The 20142-nt window shown below is 38.7% G+C and overlaps 1 protein-coding gene across 1 annotated transcript in view; it reads right to left on the bottom strand.

Moving 5' to 3' along the window:
- Positions 1 to 20142, bottom strand: part of dclre1a (DNA cross-link repair 1A (PSO2 homolog, S. cerevisiae)) — an 80619-nt gene that overhangs the window by 18984 nt on the left and 41493 nt on the right. Inside the window, exons 2-7 of the mRNA XM_043712784.2 lie at positions 17169 to 18833; positions 15477 to 15610; positions 8807 to 8925; positions 2973 to 3116; positions 1915 to 2060; positions 626 to 780 (exon numbers count right to left, since the gene is read on the bottom strand). Of these exons, the coding sequence (XP_043568719.1) occupies positions 626 to 780; positions 1915 to 2060; positions 2973 to 3116; positions 8807 to 8925; positions 15477 to 15610; positions 17169 to 18833 (2363 nt within the window). The remainder of the gene's footprint in view (positions 1 to 625; positions 781 to 1914; positions 2061 to 2972; positions 3117 to 8806; positions 8926 to 15476; positions 15611 to 17168; positions 18834 to 20142) is intronic.

Raw genomic sequence — 20142 nt, 5'->3', positions numbered from 1 at the left:
CACATTCTGAAATAGCGTGAGATGACAAAAAAGTCACTCACGAAAATCTCACAGCTGACAAGTACTTTAAATTGCACCTTGAAATTGAATCTGAGGAACTTCTGTATGATAAAGTAATTAGCATCCTTGCGTATTACTAATGGCAACTATTCTGGATATTTATCAAAAAATGTAAAATAACACAAATATTGATCGATCCAGTCTACTTCTGTAGAAACTGTATGCTTTACTCACATACCACAGCACTCATGCCTGAATCTCAAGACAAAGAACCCGGAGCAGAGGAAAAGTAAAACAATGCCATAAACACTGCAATGCAGGAGTAGGAAAATATATTTACAACACAAATTATCTGCAGCGGTGTAACACTTCTGTTTACAAATGGCTTCCACAGGAGTTAGCCTACACTCTTGCAGGCTGTCAACGTGCCAGATGAAGCATGCAAAGTTAGCTTTTAATTAGATTACAGGTAGAGTTTGTGCTTTCTTGCAGTTTCTCCTTCAGCTTTAAATGTCAGCAATTATATTTGATGCCAATTTAACACCTAATTTCTCCAAATTATCGCCAGTACTTTATGTGCAAAGTGTATAACTCCTTATAAAAAGATGTATTCAAGATAACCTACCTTAAAAGTAATTTGCATCATAGGCAGTAAATGAAGTTGAGAGCTTTCCCAGTCTGTAGTGATGGCAGAGTTTATCTGGTCAGAATTCAAACACTGCAGAATTTCTAGTTTGTTTCGAGTAATAGAAACTTTACATCCAAGTACCTCAGCTATAGCTTTAAAAACAAAATGCACAATTGGATAAAACATTTTAAAAATCTTAGCTTTTGGTTTGTTCCACCCACTTCTTTTCCAAATAGCCAATGAGAGATACAATTACAAGCCTATATTTATCTAAATTAATTAGAGAGGGAGAGTGCACATGGTCCAAGCTAATTAAGAAATGGAATTCAATGCCTTAAAGTGCACACCCAATTCAGTTACAGGTATTGAGCTTAGAGAATTCCATTGGAAACTTATTTCTTTGAAAAGCTAGCATTCTAATATCATAGTCGCATGAACTCTTTCTCGTTCCACCAAAACGCAGGGAATCTGGCTAAAATGTCAACACTATACAAAATGTCAACACGGATCAGTTATCAAGATTACCAAACTCACCATTAAGAAATTCCTTGTTAATTCACTGAAATCTCCCCCTTTTCCCCAACAAAGAAACTCATAAATGGTTAATCATCATTTTTCCCTAGGTGGGAAAAACATGAACAGATCCTAATACACAGCACAAGTTACCATAAGTGTTTCTCTGTACACTTGAATTCTTATTTTTATAGGTAGTTTTATGCAATATATGTGAATTTTGAATCTTAAATTCCTCCCACAATCAAAAACTTGTGTTTGTTTTGTGCAAGATTGTTTAATTCAGTGTTTCCTATCTTTCCTTCATTTTTGTTCTTCTCAGATTGGCTCACTTTCCTTTTGAATACTAAGTATTCTTTGACAAACTGTCAAGATGTAATTATAAGCCAAATTGATCAATGCCTATAAATAAAATTTCAGGCATTATGAGAAAGATCTGCTTACACTACACGGAATATAAATTCAGAGTAAAAGAATATTGAGATGAAGCTGGCCATATCAGGAGGCCTTGCCTTCATGTTATCCCCTTAGTTCATCTGTTACATAGTCACATTATTATAGCTATTGTCTTTCACATAGAAAATGTGAAGGGTTCAGATAGGATGACAGCAACTATATCCATCATTAATCAATTAAATCTAATTTCAAAGTAATTTAACAATTCTGTTGAAAGGATGGGTGAGAGGGAGGGAAGGAAAGAGACAGCAGATTGGGGGGGATTTTTCTCTTAAATGCACATACTGAACTTACATAACACCATCCAGAATTCTTACCTAGGAAAACTTTTTCTTTTCCAATAGAATAAGTACCACAGACAATCAATGTCCTAGGTTTCATCATTACAGTTTCAAAGGCAACATTAGCAACAAATTGGATGGCTTCTTGCTGAGAAGGAAAGGTGTATTCTGGACTGCAGTATCTACCAAAAGAAACCAGATTACATGAACAATAAGAATATCAAATGTCTTAGTAATGATTCATGACAAAATGCATCCTTGTTATGTACCCTATTCAAATTATTGCTTTTTGGGGGCAGGCATGAGAAATGCAAACAGTGGTTTGAGATTCACAAACCAAAATCATAATTCACAAATATTGCATAGTCATCAATGGAAAGAGTAAAATTGGAATATTTGTGTTCCTGAAATTTAGTTGTAGTGCTGTGCTTTTTTGTCATGAAGGTAATGACGTGGCTGTACCATTCATCATCATTTAGAAGAAAATTCCTTACATACAAACCAAGTGATTGTGCTCTGTATTCCCAGTTGCTTAACTAGCATCATCACCAGTGGCAAATCTACTCTTTCAGAAAAGGTTAGAATTCTGATGTAAGTCGATCAGACGACAGCATGTCTTAGTGGGTCTCTTGCGATTTTGTTCAGCTGCTGTGCAGTTGTTGATTGGAAAGCTGACTTGCACAACAAGACATGCTAACCTGCCCATCTCTCCATCTAGAATGTGGTTAGGTGTTTCTTGCCTACTTTCATCACTTGCATTGTTGGAACTACTTATTTTTATTGCAATTGGTCCAGTTGGCAACCCAAAGCTCACTCCATCTCTCCATACAATGTTGATGCTGTTTACATAGTAGTGAAGTCAAGCTTTTACTGCATTGTACATTATCGTAGATACTAATTAAATAAAGTGCACACAATTAAAGAAGTGCACATTTTATTTCTAAATTTACAAAATAAAATTAAAACAAAATGCGAATGTAAATACTGATATCACCTTTTTACATGTTAGCAACTAATGCATTGGACACAGGTTTAACAACAACAATTTTATAACAAAAAGTTCTATTCCGATTCATGTAATAAAGTTCTCTTACGTGGTATCCAGATAAAGAGTATGAATCTTTTGCCCCACGAGATGAGTGTAGCGCTCCATGGAAGCATTAGCTCGAAAATCACCAGTATGCAATAATGTTTTACCATTTGGAAACTGGAACAGCAACATGACAGCGCCTGGACAACTGCAGAATATTTATAGACAATTCAAGTTAGAATAGAAGTTAGTGGTTTTATAGTACAAAACGGCCGTTCATAAAACATTTGAACAATATAAAAATTCAATGATAATTTTTTTTGCGATCTTTGCTACCAAGCCTACTCCAATATCTCTTTACAACACCAAGTTCTCCAACAGCGTGAAAAATGAAAGAATTAGTAAAGGGAATATATAGGAACAGGAGTAGACTATTTAGCCCCTTGAGCCTGCTTCACCATACCAAAAAGAAATTACGGTTGATTGGTGACCCCACTCTGAATAGACTTTGGTTTTGCAAAGTTAGCTATTAATCGCAACTTGAAAATTAATTGACCAAGTGTCATTTTCATTTGCAGAATAAGTTTTCAAACTTTCATCATCCTTTTCTAGTGTCATTCATAGAGTCATAGAGATGTCATGCACGGAAACAGATCCTTCGATCCAACTCGTCCATGTCGACCAGATATCATAACCTAATTTAGTCCCATATGCCAGCAGTTAGCCCATATCCATCTAAATCATTCCTATTCATATACCCATCCAGATGCCTTTTAAATGCTGTAATTGTGCAAACCTCCACTACTTCCTCTCATTCCATACATGCACCATCCTCTGTGTGAAAACGTTGTCCCTTAGGTCCCTTTTATATCTTTCCCTTTTCACCCTGAACCTGTGTCCTCTAGTTCTGAAGTCTCTGGAAGGATAGATGGTTTCTACTCTTCGGTTCCCCTGAGCTTCGAAACTTTAACCAAATTACTCCTTAATATTCTAAGTGCTCGCAAGTACAACTCCAGTTTGTTTAATGAAAATCCGAACCATTGGAAATATTCAGCAGGTTTGGCAACATCTAAGATGGGTGAACAAAAGTTAATACTTTAAATGTAATATGATTTCCATGAAGTACAAAAAGAGTCAGTCTTAACTATATGTTCAAATCTTACATTGGGGCTTGAACTCACTACACAGAGGCAAGACTGCCACAGAACCACAGAATCAAGGCTGATATACAAAGATACCAAGGTTCTATAAGGAAGCTATACACAAGTATCTGGAACTTAATGATACATCATACCAGGGATGTACTTAAGTGTTATTTGAAGTGTTTGCTACAAGTTGTAAAAATTTTATTCTTGGGCAGAAAATGTGTCATGCCATAAAAACAAACTTTGACAGCAAGTACAGGCCAAGGAAGACTAAAAACATTGAGAATTTGCCATAGAACTGAATTAATCCTGTTATTTAATACAGTATCCAAATACTAAAAGTCAAGATTAATACTATCATTTTAGGCATCAGTTTGTAAATTAACTTTACAAATTTGAAATTTGCCTGTTTAGAATGGGACACATGATTGCAAGATTGTAATTTTGCGTCAGGGAACAAATCTAACTTAAACCAACACTATAGCTCCCAACACTAAATAAAATAAAAGCCTGCAGATTCTGAAGACTGAAACAAAAGCAGAAATTGCTTGGAGAAATTCCAGCAGTTCTTGCAGCATCAGTGGAGAGAAAGCAGAGTTAATATTTTGAGTTCAGTGGTCCCTTCCCTTGTTTTCTTAGGAGAGATTCTGGAAGAGCCAGAAAATCCTCATGTAGTCATCAATAACTAGTCTGAGAAAGAAAACTACAGGCCTAGATGCCAAAAAATGCTATTTCAGCATTGAGAAAATAGAATTTAGGCACTTTACATGGTATAGAAAGCAACTGGCAGGAATTCACTTCTGTCTCAGCTCATCTGCTGCCGAAATCCTTATTCACACCTTCATTATCTCTAAACTTGGCCATTCCTATCTAGTGCTGGCCAATCTTTCCAATGCTATCTGACATCTACCAAAACTTCTCCTGAACTTGCACTATTCACTTATCACCCATGATTGTTAGCCTACATTTGTTCCCAGTCCAGCAACATCTTTACTTTAAAATTCGCATTCCTGTTTCCATGTTCCTCCATGGCCTTGCTCCTAACTTGGTAGTTTCCCTCACCCGAGAACTCTACACAACTCTGAGATCTCTGCTCACCCAATTCCAGCCTCTCTGAGCACTCCAAATTTTAAATGTTCCATCATTGATGGTTGTACTTTCAGTTGCCCATCCCAAAAAGGTCTGGAATCTCTTCCTTACGCCACTTTGGTTCACCTTCCTACTTGAAGGCACTTTAAAATTTACCTCTGACTCAGCTTTTGATCAGACCTAATGCGCCTCTATGCAGAATTCAGTGTCGTTTTACTTTACAATTAAAATGAAAGATATTTGGTGTTAATTCTGAAAGATATTGCGTTTTGATTCTCTTGACTAACTCACTCACAAGCGTTCTGTTTGCTATACTGCATTTCCATTCACTCATTCATAAAACTGTGGTTTTGCAGTATATTTTACTCTTACAAGATAAACTAAATTAAACATCCCTTCCAACCCATTGTTTCTTTGCACCTTTCAATTCTTATCAGCACCATGCATCAAATAGTGTTTAGATCAAAAGCCACCTGTGAATAAATGTTAATACTGTAACCTATTCAGAACAATACAATCCCCACTATCATTTCTCCATAATTCACTCGAAACTATGGTAAGATTATAATATTAATTAACCCCTTAGTAAACGTCTCAGGATCTGAATAAGTTGCAGGGTATAAACAGTTTCCTCCACTAGCATGTTCCTACAGTCTGCTGCTCTTCATCTCTTTGAAATTTCCTTATACACTATCTATTTCTAACTTTTATTTAGGACTACCACCTTGTACAAACATACGGATTTATATTTTTTAAATACACATTAAACAGGGCCAGAAACTTACTATCAAAATAACACTTCCATGAAACCACATGAATGAGTGTATAAGAACTGTCAAAACTGGAAATAGGAAATGAAATTTCATGGCCCAGCTGTGGGAGATCAGTTTAATATCCTCTATACCTTTATTTTAGATTAGATTAGATTACATTACAATGTGGAAACAGGCCCTTCGGCCCAACAAGTCCACACCGACCCGCCGAAGCGCAACCCACCCATACCCCTACATTTACCCCTTACCTAACACTACGGGCAATTTAGCATGGCCAATTCACCTGACCCTGCACATCTTTGTGACTGTGGGAGGAAACCGGAGCACCCGGAGGAAACCCACGCAGACACGGGGAGAACGTGCAAACTCCACACAGTCAGTCGCCTGAGTCGGGAATTGAACCTGGGTCTCTGGCGCTGTGAGGCAACAGTGCTAACCACTGTGCCACCGTGCTGCCCACCAAACACATTTAGCACATGTATACTTTTGCACTTACTTAGACCATGTAGGTCTAGTATTTTTACTAACATTACTAACTTTAAAAGACAAAAGTATTAACATTTCTTAATTATATATGTTCAGATTGAACAGACATTCTAGTCCCACCAGGGGTACCAGGCAGCATTTATCAAGTCCTTAAACCATCTCCTGTTTCCCCAGGACAGATGCCACGCCAACCTGTGTACAACAGACACACAATAGTGCTAAAATTTTAACGTATGTAAAAATGGTGTATAAAAGAAGCTATTGCAAAATTGTATTTTGGATTCCATTGTTACCTTGAACTTTGCTACTGTGGATGTTCAATAAAGAGATTATTTTTGCCACTCACTGATCTCACATTCACTTCATCTACACATTGTGAATGTTTCTTACCATCACAACTTTTGAATGCAGAACTAAAAGTTTCCAAAGTATACGAGGTAAGTCATATGCATATCTCTCAGTCCCAGTGATGCCTACACTGTATAAAGCTTATATTGCGTGGAATTGTGTTCAAATAACAACTGAAATTGGTGAGTGGCGAAATAGCCTCTTTTATTCAGCAATCACAGCACAAGTTCGAGGTAACAACAGAATCCCAAAAAAAAATTCTTACAAGAGCCTCTTTATACACAGTTCTTACATAAATTAAAAATCCATTACTATGGTGATACATTTTTTATAGTACAGAAAGTTTTAAAGGGCTTCTCCCTGGGAGGCAGGAGAGGAGTTAAAACACGTGCTAATTGCTGGCTGTTACTTCTGATGGGATTAAGAATGCCTGTCTGGTTTGCTTGCATAATCAAGAGTTGTTAGTTCGTCTTTTAAATTCGTAAATGTAGTAAAAATGCTAGGCCTATTTGCTGTAAGTAAGTTAAAAATTGAACCTATATTTAAAAGAATAAAGGGTATGAAACTAATTACTGCAGCTGTGTTGAAAGATTTATTTACTATTTGTCAGTATGAGTTTCATTCATTCATGCAATTGCATGGAAACACTTAAAGAGATAATGGCCCAGTTAAAAAGTATTTAACAGTACTTAATCTATTCAGGTCCAGGAGATGGTTGGGAAGGGCTGATTAATATTATAATGTTTCGTGAAGACTTGATGGGGATGGTATTGTTCAGTATGAAATGGTTGGGGAGGGCTGATTAATAATGAATTGAATTGAATTTATTGTCACGTGTACCGAGGCACAGTGAAAAGCTTTGTCTTGCGAGCAATACAGGCAGATCACACAGTTAAATAGCATAGATAAGTATGTAATAGGTAAACAGCAGCAAAAACCAAAACACAGGTACAGGCGAATGCTAATAGTTTGAGAGTCCATTCAGTATTCTAACAACAGTAGGGCAGAAACTGTTTTGAAACCAGCTGGTGCATGTGTTCAGGCTTCTATACCTTCTCCCAGATGGTAGAGGTTGTAGAAAAGTATTGCCAGGATGTTTCATGGAGACTTGTCGGGGATGGTATTGTTCTGTAATCTGCACTTATTCAGAGGTAAACCCTGCTTGTAGCAGAGGCCAATAAAGTGTGGAAATGCAGTAATCGGTTCAAAATGGTTGTTTTTAAATTTTGGTAGTGGAGAACCATGGATTTATGAATGAATGAATGAAACGGTGTTATAGTAAATAACAAGTTAGTGAAGGGTTACGAAATGAATGAACGGGAACCCTGTATTAATGAAAATAGCGAGCTGGTGAGTGAGTTAATAAAGATAGCCTATAACACAATATCTCATAACATTACCTCACAAGTGTCAGCTTAGGTATAGACATCAAATGATAAACACTAACCATTGTAGACAGAAATTGTTCTGAAACTGACCTGAATGCTTCAAAAAAATTAAAGCCAGGCAAAGATTTGTGATTTGGCAAAATACACCACAGTTGATAGATTGAGAAGCTTAGGCCACAGCTTCCAGAGAGAGGTCGTTGAAACCTTTCCATATAGGCAGGCAAAGGGAAGGCATAGCAAACATGAAAGATGACAGTTGAACAACTAGAGTTGTGGATTGGGGACCAAGTTAAAGACTAGACTAAGCTGCAAAGAAATCATAAAATAATGCCATTTGGAAACTGAACTTCCTGTGAAACAATAACAGAGAAAGCCAAACAAGACAGACTTTTAGGTCTTAAAGAATTTTTGAGTCTGCAGAGGGCAAAGGAAGTTTGATCAGACAGAGACACATTTATTAAAAGTTTAAAAGCAAGAATTATACTGCAAGAATTAGAAAAGATATAAAAGGTATATGTGGGAGTTGGGCATAGAGTAAAACTTTCTAGCCAGAGGCAAAATATATGTTGCACATCAATATAGGACCAGCTGACATTATCCTGAAAGTTTAACAGAGTTGTAGGTTATAATATCTATAAACTTTCATGGAAGATATGTTAAAATACTTACTGGTTTGCATCCAAAAGGACTACCTTAATTCCCTCCACAACACATTCAGTATTCATAGGTAGACTTGAGATATACTGCGCTTGCACTTTAAGTTTAGATATCACCAAATTTCTGGTTATCTGAAATTTAAAGGGGAATAGAGTTAATTGAATGATTTACTAAACTGCCCAACTATTATGATTGTGTAAGCAAGTTGATGCCTTCTAGCGTCTTTTGCAGCTCTTATCATTAATAAGATAAATGTTTGAACGGTATCAAATCCACTGAATTAGTTGAACAAAGGTCTCGACCATGACCTAGCCTCAACTCAGAGATATGTATGGGGAACGGAGTTTTGCAGTTAAAAACTAGAACTGGGAACATATCCCCAATACTATTTTACAAGCTCAGAGACAGAATGTTCCATTGCCTGCTTGTGTACAGCCAAATATTTCAATATATCATCCAAGTTTGATATAATCTCAAAATTTTGATATTAAGTTACCAAGTCCAATTATGTAGAATATCATGAAGAACATTGTATGTCAGTTCATGATAATCCAAATAGATTTTTTAAAAGAGTTCTAGAAGCAACTCATTGATGGATAAAAAGTTTTGAATGTGATAACATATTGGTCATTACATTTTAAATCCAAAATAGTGACAGTACAGAAATGTAACTTGTTAGAAATAATTCCAACAGGGATTTCTCAATGTATGATACAGTTGGCTCTGCTAGGCAGCAGGGAAGGAAAAGCCTGGGAAAGCTTTAATGATAGGACTTAATTGTAAGGGTAACTGACAGGATATTCTGTGGCCACAAAAATTCCTCTTGAATGGTCCGTTGCCTCCCTGGTGCTAGGGCCAGGGATGTGTCAGAGATGGCTGCATGGCATTCTGAAGGGGAGAGTGAACAAGGAAAAGTAGTGGTAAATGTTGGGAATGACGACATGAGTAAAAACATAAATGACATCATATAACAGGAAATCAAAGAGTTCACTGGTAGATTAAAGGAGGACTAGGAATGCTGTAACCTTGGATTACTTCCGGTGCCACGCACTACCGAATATGGGAATGGGAAGATAGGTCATTTGAACATGTGGCTAAAACGATTATGTAGGAGGGAGGGTTTTAGATTTTTGGATCATTGCGACAGTTTCTTTAGTAGGTGGGACCTGTACAAACTGGATGGGTTGCACTTGAATCCGAATGGGTCCAATGTCCTTACTGGGTGGTTTGCTCGTGCTTTTTTTAGGGGGTTATCTGGGGGTTTGGGCAGAAATAAATATAAAGTCAGGAACAAGATTCAGTCAGATATAGAAGGAATACCAGGACAGTCCAGGGGCAGGGAAGACATGGGCATGACAAGGCACACGGGATGACCGGAAAGCTAACTTTTATCTATTTTAATGCAAGGAGTCTGACTGGTAAAGTAGATCAACTTACAGCATGCAGGAATGATATTACTGAAATCACAGAGACATGGTTGAAGGAAGGACTACACTGGCAGCTTAACATTCCAGGGTATAGGAGTTACAGGCATGATGAGAGGAATGTAAGAGAGGAGGGGGCATTGTTTAATTGAAAAAGGAAACCATCATTGCAGTACTGAAGCAGGATATCTTAGAAGGCTCTTCAAATGAGGCCTCTGGATAGAGCTTGGAAACAAGAAAGAAGTGATCATGTTGCTGGGATTATATTACAGACCTCCCAATAGCCAGAAGGAGATAGAGGAGCAGATGTGTAGACATAGCACAGAAATATGATAGGAATAGAGATATAGTAGCAGGGGATTTCAAACTTTGCTAACATTAACTGGGATCGCCCAAGTGTAAAAAGATTAGCCAGGTGGAGTTTTTAAAATGCATTCAGGAGAGCAATTTGTGCTAATACGTAGATAGTGTGGTGTTGGAAAAGCACAGCAGGTCAAGCAGCATCTGAGGAGCAGGAGAATCCTGATGAAGGGCTTATGCCTGAAACGTCGATTCTCCTGCTCCTCAGATGCTGCCTGACCTGCTGTGCTTTTCCAGCATCGCACTCTCTACTCTGAGCTCCAGCATCTGCAGTCCTGACTTTCTCCCAGTATGTAGATAGTCCAGCCAGAGAAGGGGCAGTGCTAGACCTTTTCCTCGGGAATCATGCCAGTCAAGTGGTTTAAGCGTCAGTGACCATTACTCTAAGTTTCAAAGCCCTTAGGGATAAGGATAGTGTAGAAGTAAAGTGTCCAAACTAGAAAAGGCCAATTTCAATATTATTAGACAGGATTTGGTTGACAGACTGGGAGCAGCTACTTGCAGGGGTGGTAAGGCAAGGTTTGGAAAGGGGAATCTTTTAAAAGTAGTATAGTGAGAGTTCAGAACCAACGTGTTCTGTAAGTGGGAAGTATTATACACCAGGCCAGACCCCAAAGTAATCCAGACCCTAACTTTGCTAGTTGTTTTAAGCAGGTGTAACACAGATGTTCCATAGAACATTACAGCGAAGTACAGTACAGGCCCTTTGGTCTTCTATGTTGCACCGGCATATGAAACCAATCTGAAGCCCATCTAACCTACACTATTCCATTTTTGTCCATATGTCTACAGCCATTTAAATGCCCTTATATTTGGTGAATCTACTACAGTTGCAGGCAGTGCGCTCCACGCCCTACTACTCGGAGTAAAGAAACTACCTGACATCTGTCCTATATCTATCACCCCTCAATTTAAAGCTAGGCCCCCTCATGCTAGCCTTCACCATCTGAGGAAAAAGACTCTCGCTGTCCATCCTATCTAACCCTCTGATTATCTTATACGCCTCGATTAAGTCACCTTTCAAACTACTTCTCGCTAACAAAAACAGTCTCAAGTCCCTCAGCCTTTCCTCATTAGACCTTCTCTCCATACCAGTTAACATCCTAGTAAATCTCCTCTGAACCCTTTCCAAGGCTTCCACATCCCTCAGAGAACACAGGAACCAGAACTGTATGCAATATTCCAAGTGCACGACACCAGAGTCCAGTACAGCTGCAGCATGACTTCATGGTTCCAAAATTCAATCCCTCTATTAATAAAAGCTAACACACTGTATGTTTTCTTAACAACTCTATCAATCTGGGTGGCAACTTTCAGGGATCTTTGTACATGGACACAGATCTCTCTGCTCATCGACACTACCAAGAATCTTACCATTAGCCCTTATGGTGCATTCCTGTTGCTCCTTCCAAAATGAATCACCTCACACTTTTCCGCATTAAATTCCATTTGCCACCTCTCAGCCCAGCTCTGCAACTTACCTTTGTCCCTCTGTAGCCTACAACATCCTTCTGCACTATCCAAAACTCTACCGATCTTAACTGTCATGCACAAATTTACTAACCCATCCTTCTATGCCCTCATCCAGGTAGTTTATAAAAATGAGAAACAGCAGTGGTGGGCAAGTTGTTGGAAGGAATCCTGAGGGACAGGACGCAAATGTATTTGGAAAGGCAAGGACTGATTAGGGATAGTCAACATAGCTTTGTGCATGGGAAATCATGTCTCACAAACTTGATTGAGTTTTTTCAAAAAGTAACAAAGAGGATTGATGAGGGCAGAGTGGTGGACATGATCTATATGAACTTCAGTAAGGTATTCGACAAGGTTCCGCATGGGAGACTGATTAGCAAGGTTAGATCTCCTGGAATACAGGGAGAACTAGCCATTTGGATACAGAACTGGCTCGAAGGTAGAAGGTGGTGGTGGAGGGTTGTTTTTCAGACTGGAGGCCTGTTGGAAGGAGATCCTGCCTGACTAATTTAATTGAGTTGTTTTAGAAAGGTGACTAAACATACTGATGATGATAGTTTAACTGATGCGGTTTACAAGAGCTTCAGTAAGGTCCCACATGGAAGCTTGGTCCAAAAAGTAAGAGTCCAAGTTGACAAATTCAATCAAAAATTGGCGTGCAAATAGGAGACAAAGGATGACGGTGGAGGGTTTTTTTTTATTGGAAGTTTATGACCAGCAGTGTCGCACAGGGATCAGTGCTGGGACTTTTATGGTTATTACATACAAAATGTAAATGTAGAAGATGCAATTATTATGTTTGCAGATGACACAGAAATTGGTGATGTTGTTGATACGGAGGAGAATGATCGCAGGTTACAGTTTGGTTTGATTAATTGGTAAATTGGGCAAAGCAACGGCAAATGGAATTTAGATTAGATTAGATTAGATTAGATTAGATTAGGTTACAGTGTGGAAACAGGCCCTTCGGCCCAACAAGTCCACACCGACCCGCCGAAGCGCAACCCACCCATACCCCTACATTTACCCCTTACCTAACACTACAGGCAATTTAGCATGGCCAATTCACCTAACCTGCACATCTTTGGACTATGGGAGGAAACCGGAGCACCCGGAGGAAACCCACGCAGACACGGGGAGAACGTGCAAACTCCATACAATCAGTCGCCTGAGGCAGGAATTGAACCCGGGTCTCTGGCGCTGTGAGGCAGCAGTGCTAACCGCTGTGCCACCGTGCCACCCACAATTTAATCCTGATAAGTGAGAGATGATGCATTTTGAAAGGTCTATTGAGGAAAGGGACTTAACACAACAAATGGTAGATCTCTAGGGAGTACAGAGGAACAAAGGGTCCTTGGTGTATAAGGTGTCAGCAAGGAGGATAGGATAATGAAGATGGTATCTGGGATACTTGCCTTCATTTGCCAGTGTGTAGAATACAAGAGCAGTGAAGTCATGGTACAACTTTACACAGCATTGGTTAAGCCGCAGATGGAACACTGTCGTTCTGGTCATCATACTATCGGAAAGACATGATTACACTGGACAGCCTGCTGAGGAGATTCACCAGGATGTTGCCAGAGTTGAGAAGCTTCAGTTAGGAGGAGAAACTGGAAAGGCTGCATTTGTTTTAGAGTCATGCAGCATGAAGCTGAACCTTCAGTCCAACTCGTTCATGACGACTAAGTTTCCCAAATTAAACTAGCTCCTTGCGTCCTTTTGGCCCATACCCTTCTAAACCTTTCCTATTCATGTACTTATCCAAATGTCTTTTAAATTTTGTAACTGTACTTATAACAACCACTTCCTCTGGTAGTTCATTCCACATACAAACCAGTGTGAAAAAGTTGCCATTCCTCTCATCTTAAATCCCGCCCCCCTCCCAATTTTGTCTCCCCCCACCCTCTGGAAAAGACATTTGCCATTCACCCTATCTTCACCTGTCATGATTTTATAAACCTCTATAAGGTCACCTTTCTACCTCCTGTGCCCTAGTGAAAAAGGTCCCAGCCCATCCTTATAACTCAAACCCTCCATCATCCTGGTAACCCAGTAACATCCAAGTAAATCTTTTCAGAATCTGTCCAAGTTAATAATAGCCTTCCAAAAGTGAGGCGACCAGAACTGTACACAGTACTCCAAAAGTGGCCTCATCAACATTCTCTACAACCTCGATATAACATCCCAACTCCTAAAGCCAATTGTCTAAGCAATGAAGGCAACACCTTAACCCCCATCCTTTTTACCTGTGATGCAACTTCCAAAGAACTATGTACCCAAACCGTTAGGTCTCTCTGTTCGACAACACTATCCAGGGGTCCTACCATTAATTGTACAAGTCTCACCTTTGTTTGTTTTATCAAAATGCAATATCTAGCATTTATCAAAATTAAACTTAATTAAATTAAACCAAATTAAATTAATTTTTTTCTGGGGCAGAGGCGGCTGACAGGGGATCTGACGGAGATACAAGAAATTATGACAAGCATAGATAGGGTAGATTGTGAGCAACTTTTTGCCATGGCAAAACCAGTAGGTTTAAGGTGAGTAGTGGGTGGTTGACAGGGGACGTGAAGAGATCAGAGAGTGGTAGAAATATGCCTGAGGTGATGGAGGCAGGTACTACTGCATCATTTGAGTAATATCAGGATGAGCAATTAAAATGCCAGGGCACAGTAGGCTACGGACCAAAAGCAGCTAAATGGGATCAATATAGTTTGATGTTTGTTGGTCAGCACAAGCATGCTAGGCCGAAGGATCTGTTTCTATGCTGTTTGACTATGACAAATGACACAGGCATAAATAAAGAAAAAACAGAAAATATAAATTGAAGAAAGGAAAATGCTGAAAGTATGTTGCTGGTTGGATGTCAGTCAGGAAAGGCCTTCAACCTGAAAGATTAATGGTTTCTCTTCATCAATGTTACCTGATTTGTTGAATAGTTCCAGCATTTTTTTTTTTGGCATTTCCAATATGCATGGAATTTTATTTCTCTCTTCCCACAATATAGAATTATTTAATAGAAATTGCTATCCAACCACAGACATAGTTAGAACCATGTCACTATAACCACAAGACCTAACTTAACAGAAAACCCTTTAGATTTGCTCACAATACAGGTACATGTACCTGTATTTACACCATTCAGTAGCGGGAGATGTAAGGCATTGTTCAATCAAAAAACCACCAGTATTCTTTAAGATGAAATAGAAAGTGTAAGTACATTAATTACATGTCCAATTATAGCAAAACAAATTATCACACACCAATCAAAAATGCAATCATCCAAAACTGGATTCCCAATAAGCCAAATGGCTAGCAGCTAGTTCACTGGACTTTGCTACAGCGCAGAGTGAAAACCAAAATTTGTGTTTCAAATGCATAATATATCTGAGAAGTTCTCTCTCAAATACTACATAACTTACTGTGCTGCAGTAAATAGGACATTTAAAATTCTTGGTAAGGCCTCCATAATGATCTGAATGAAAGTGAGTCAGGAAGTAGGCAGTACAACCCTCAATATCACCATATTGGAAGGCATCCACTGTGAAATTAGTTCCTGAAAGCACAAAGAACAGTTGTGAAGACAGTTTGCTGCTGTATAATACAAATATTGATGACTTATCAAAACAGTCAAAAATCCTGACATGAAGGAAACACACACAGTTTTTCTTTCGTTTTTGGGAAGGAGTGCAGGGAAGAGTAAAATCAAAACCCTTAAATCACACCAAGTTCTGTTCATCCACCACTCCTTGCTTTCTTATACTGGCCCAGAATCCAAAAACTCTAACATAAATCCATAATCTCCCTCTTTGCCCCCTCTAACTTCAGCCAACTCTATAAGCCTTCAAGATCTCCACAGTCTACATTCCAGATTTTAAATTACTGCCATTGATAGATATGTTTTCAGCTTCCCAGATCTTTAAATCAAGTTCCGCCTTTCAACCTCTCTTCTGATCCTATATTTTTGACCACATTTGGGCCATTTCTTTTCTTTCCCTCTGGTTTGATAACAAATAGTATAAATAAGAAAAAAATACTAAGCTAATAATAACCTATAATATATTTGTGACAGGTTTGTATTAACCAGAAAAAGACATTCTACCATTTCCATTCTCTCATCCTCCCAGAGCCTGAATGGACGTAATCTGGAGAAGATTGAAAAAAAATCCAGAGTGGAGGAACAGGACTGGCCAGGAGTAGGTGGGAAGGGAATGTAGTGAGCATTTGTCTCCATTGACACTTCAGAAAGAGAATACCTACGAAGTATAAACACAAATACTTCAAAGAGTGAACTGAAAATGTGTTGTTGGAAAAGCGCAGCAGGTCAGGCAGCATCCAAGGAGCAGGAGAATTGACGTTTCGGGCATGAACCCTCTTCAAAGTGAAGCATTGTTCATAAGAATGTAAATATTGAGGTGACAGGGACCAGGCAGTAGGTAGAAGCAGACTATTAGTGGTGATTGAGCAGGTGTAGAACAAGGAACCACAAATCCCAAATGAACTGCAAAGAGTCAGAAGAGAAATTAAAAGACTTCTTTTATGGAATCAGCTGAGGGATTTGAAACACTCAAGATATTTTAAGATTAAAGATTAGGTCGACCAAATACATGACAAATGAGTAATAAAACATTTGGATATGAGACATGGACTGTTTGTTTACAAGAAGGGAAGGGTTAATGGTGGCATGGGCTAAACACTTGTTTATGATGGAACTTCATGTATTTAATCAACGAATTACAATTTAATAGGGGCACCAACATGCAAATTTCCTTGACTAACTTTTAAAATTTACATTTGTTCCATCTTGTCAATTGGACTAACAGTTAATCAGAGTCCAACTAAATCTGAACAGTTATCCCTATCTGTTGCTTACATATAAAGGCATACATAAAAAAGTGGCACATTAGTACTAGAGTTGAGAACTATTGCAAACTTCATATTCTCTGTAATGATCATACAAACACGTAATAAAATATTATAAGTTGTAAACATGTAAAATTACATTTTCCCATGCTACACAAATATATCATGACAGAGTAACTTATTATTTGACTCCTAGCTATCATCAAAAACAAATTAACTGATCATAAGCAAAACATAAATGGATTGTTTACCTGAAATCTTCTTGTAAAAGGGACACTGCTTGTTCTTTTTAAATGTGCTTACTCCATTTCTTTGCCTTTTTGTCCTTCCTTGTTGTCCATCACCTAGCTCCATTTGAAGTTTATCTATAGTGCCTATGGATGCTTCATCACCTGTAGAGCTTCCTATTTTCCTCTTTCTTTGTCTTTGCCTTCTTTCATTATATGAAATCTCAGGAACCAATTCATTTGCTTTTCCTTGAGGTATTGTTTTTGAACATTTTTGCTCCTCTTTGATTTTGGGTTGAAGTCCAAAAAAAACTCCAATGTCAGTTTGCTTTAAACCTTTATTTAAATCATTCTTTTTGGGGATTCTTATGGGACCTCTGTCTAATAACCCCAGTGATGCCATTTCCAAAGTCATTCTATTCTTTTGAAGTCCAATGCTTTTTGAAGAAGTAAGAGTTTCAGAATGGGAACTATCCTGTTTTACAACATTCGATGAAAGTGAAATTAAGGAGTGCTGAGACAATGATGTCTTCACAGGACAGCCAAAATTATCTTCCTCCTCTTTTCTTGCTAAGCAAACATTAAACTCCTGCACAACAACATTTTGAGCAAGCTGGAATGATTTGGTTGGTTCTTGCCTAACTCGAGTGGAATCTGATAAACTGGTTGGTTCCTGTTTAATTTGAAGAGGCTTCAGTAAATTATCAGAACTTGAATTGACTGATTGCAATTTAATCAAGTTTGAATCTGTTAAATTAGTTTGTGACAAGTTCCTAATTTGTTTCATCTTCTCATTATCCAATGGAATCCTGCTACAAGCTGACAGTACAGCTTTTTCCTGGTGTGGTTGTGTTGTAATACTTATTCTACTTCTAGTTAGAACATTAGCACTGGTAGTTAATAGACTGGAATCTGGACCAATAGCAAAAGTTTTAAAATCAGTTGTGATCGTGTCCTTAAGACCACAAGATTTATGAACCAACTCTTGCTTATGGTTATTATTCTCTACAGGGTCAGAAATATTGCCATCTTCGAGTTTACAATTGTGTTTAATAGTTTGACTATGAAACAATCTTCTCCTTGTTGAAGATAACCTTTTTTGATCTGGAATTTTATTATAACAAAGTGGAGAGTAACTGATATCATCCTTGCTATTATTACTGGTAGTTGAATCAAGGTCAGAAGTTGATTTGCCTTCTATAAGACTGTTTAGCTTTACTTTTGTACTGCTTACATTAAAAAATCTATCTATATTAATCCCAGGCTCCACTTCTTTTGTTAACAGCGGTGCTGAACTAGGCAATCCTCTGTGTCGGCTACTGGGTGAGGCTGCAGAAACACTCCCCCTTGAAACATTTTCAGAAGTGCTTCCTTTTGTTGCTTTTGCCATTTTGCATTTTTTTGAGCTTTTTTCCTTAACTTTGAAGACAGGAGATTTTAGCAGTAGGAGGGCATTTTGATTTTTGTTTGTCAGATGTTCTTGAATCCAGGGAGACTGATTGTTCTGTAAAGATTGATGATTATTGTTAGGATCTGGTGAAAATGTGAAGGCATCTTTAATTGAACTATGCAGAACTGTGGATTGAACATCACTCTGACCCAGTGCTCTACTTTCAGCGAGCAGCAAATGGGAGTATCGTTTGTAGTGTCTTGGAATTGTATTGTTGCAAAGCAAACCATCAGGGCATTCTGAAAAATAAAGTGAATCATCTTGATGTGGAATTTTATTAATTTATTATGCAACAAAAATGTCTTTAAGAGATATGCTGTTAATGACCAAAATATATTAAATTTTCTCATTCCTAGAACCTTAAATTTAAAATTACTTTGTTTCTATCCTCAAACAGAACACCCATTACTGATCAAATGCATCATGCCAATTTACTGTGTGCTGGTCATTCATGGGCAAAATCCACGGCTGGGTGTTACATAGAATCAGCAATTAAATGAATGAAAATTCTTTTATTGATGTAACCCACAAGGTTTTCAGTCAGATTTGAGTGGTGAGTGTTCCACTAACTCCCCATTTTGGGGAGGCCAGTGAGACTGTATAAATAAATAGCACTCTCTTTGTTTTGTCATACACATGTCACAATTGATGAATTCCAGAACGTTACAGAAGAGAATATTGGGAACTTGTCAAAGATAGCTGCTTGGTTCACATGGCAAAGATCCCATCACTGCTTCAATGGAACCACAAATATTCAGGAGCTTGAAGACCTCTATTGGAACAGTTTACACCTTGCAGTTTGTTGTCCAAGGTCATTATTAAGTACCTCCAGGATAGCTAATTACTTAGTTAAAACTAGCAATTTGATGGGCACACAACTCCTTAGTAAAAACAATGACTACAGATGCTGGAAACCAGATTCTGGATTAGTGGTGCTGGAAGAGCACAGCAGTTCAGGCAGCATCCAAGGAGCTTCGAAATCGACGTTTCGGACAAAAGCACTTCATCAGGAATAAAGGCAGTGAGCCTGAAGCGTGGAGAGATAAGCTAGAGAAGGGTGGGGGTGGGGAGAAAATAGCATAGAGTACAATGGGTGAGTGGGGGAGGGGATGAAGGTGATAGGTCAGGGAGGAGAGGGTGGAGTGGAAAGGTGGAAAAGGAGATAGGCAGGTAGGACAAGTCATGGGGACACTGCTGAGCTGGAAGTTTGGAACTAGGGTGAGGTGGGGGAAGGGGAAATGAGGAAGCTGTTGAAGTCCACATTGATGCCCTGGGGTTGAAGTGTTCCGAGACAGAAGATGAGGCGTTCTTCCTCCAGGCGTCTGGTGGTGAGGGAGCGGCGGTGAAGGAGGCCCCGGACCTCCATGTCCTCAGCAGAGTGGGAGGGGGAGTTGAAATGTTGGGCCACCGGGCGGTGTGGTTGATTGGTGCGGCTGTCCCGGAGATGTTCCCTAAAGCGCTCTGCTAGGAGGCACCCAGTCTCCCCAATGTAGAGGAGACCACATCGGGAAAAATGGATACAATAAATGATATTAGTGGATGTGCAAG

This window comes from Chiloscyllium plagiosum, unplaced genomic scaffold (assembly GCF_037043375.1).
Source record: "Chiloscyllium plagiosum isolate Xiang-an unplaced genomic scaffold, Cpla_swu_hap1 HiC_scaffold_22, whole genome shotgun sequence".
In the NCBI taxonomy this organism is placed as follows: Eukaryota; Metazoa; Chordata; class Chondrichthyes; order Orectolobiformes; family Hemiscylliidae; genus Chiloscyllium; species Chiloscyllium plagiosum.
The sequence above is the reverse complement of the archived record's forward strand: the minus strand, read 5'-3'. Positions and strand labels throughout refer to the sequence as shown.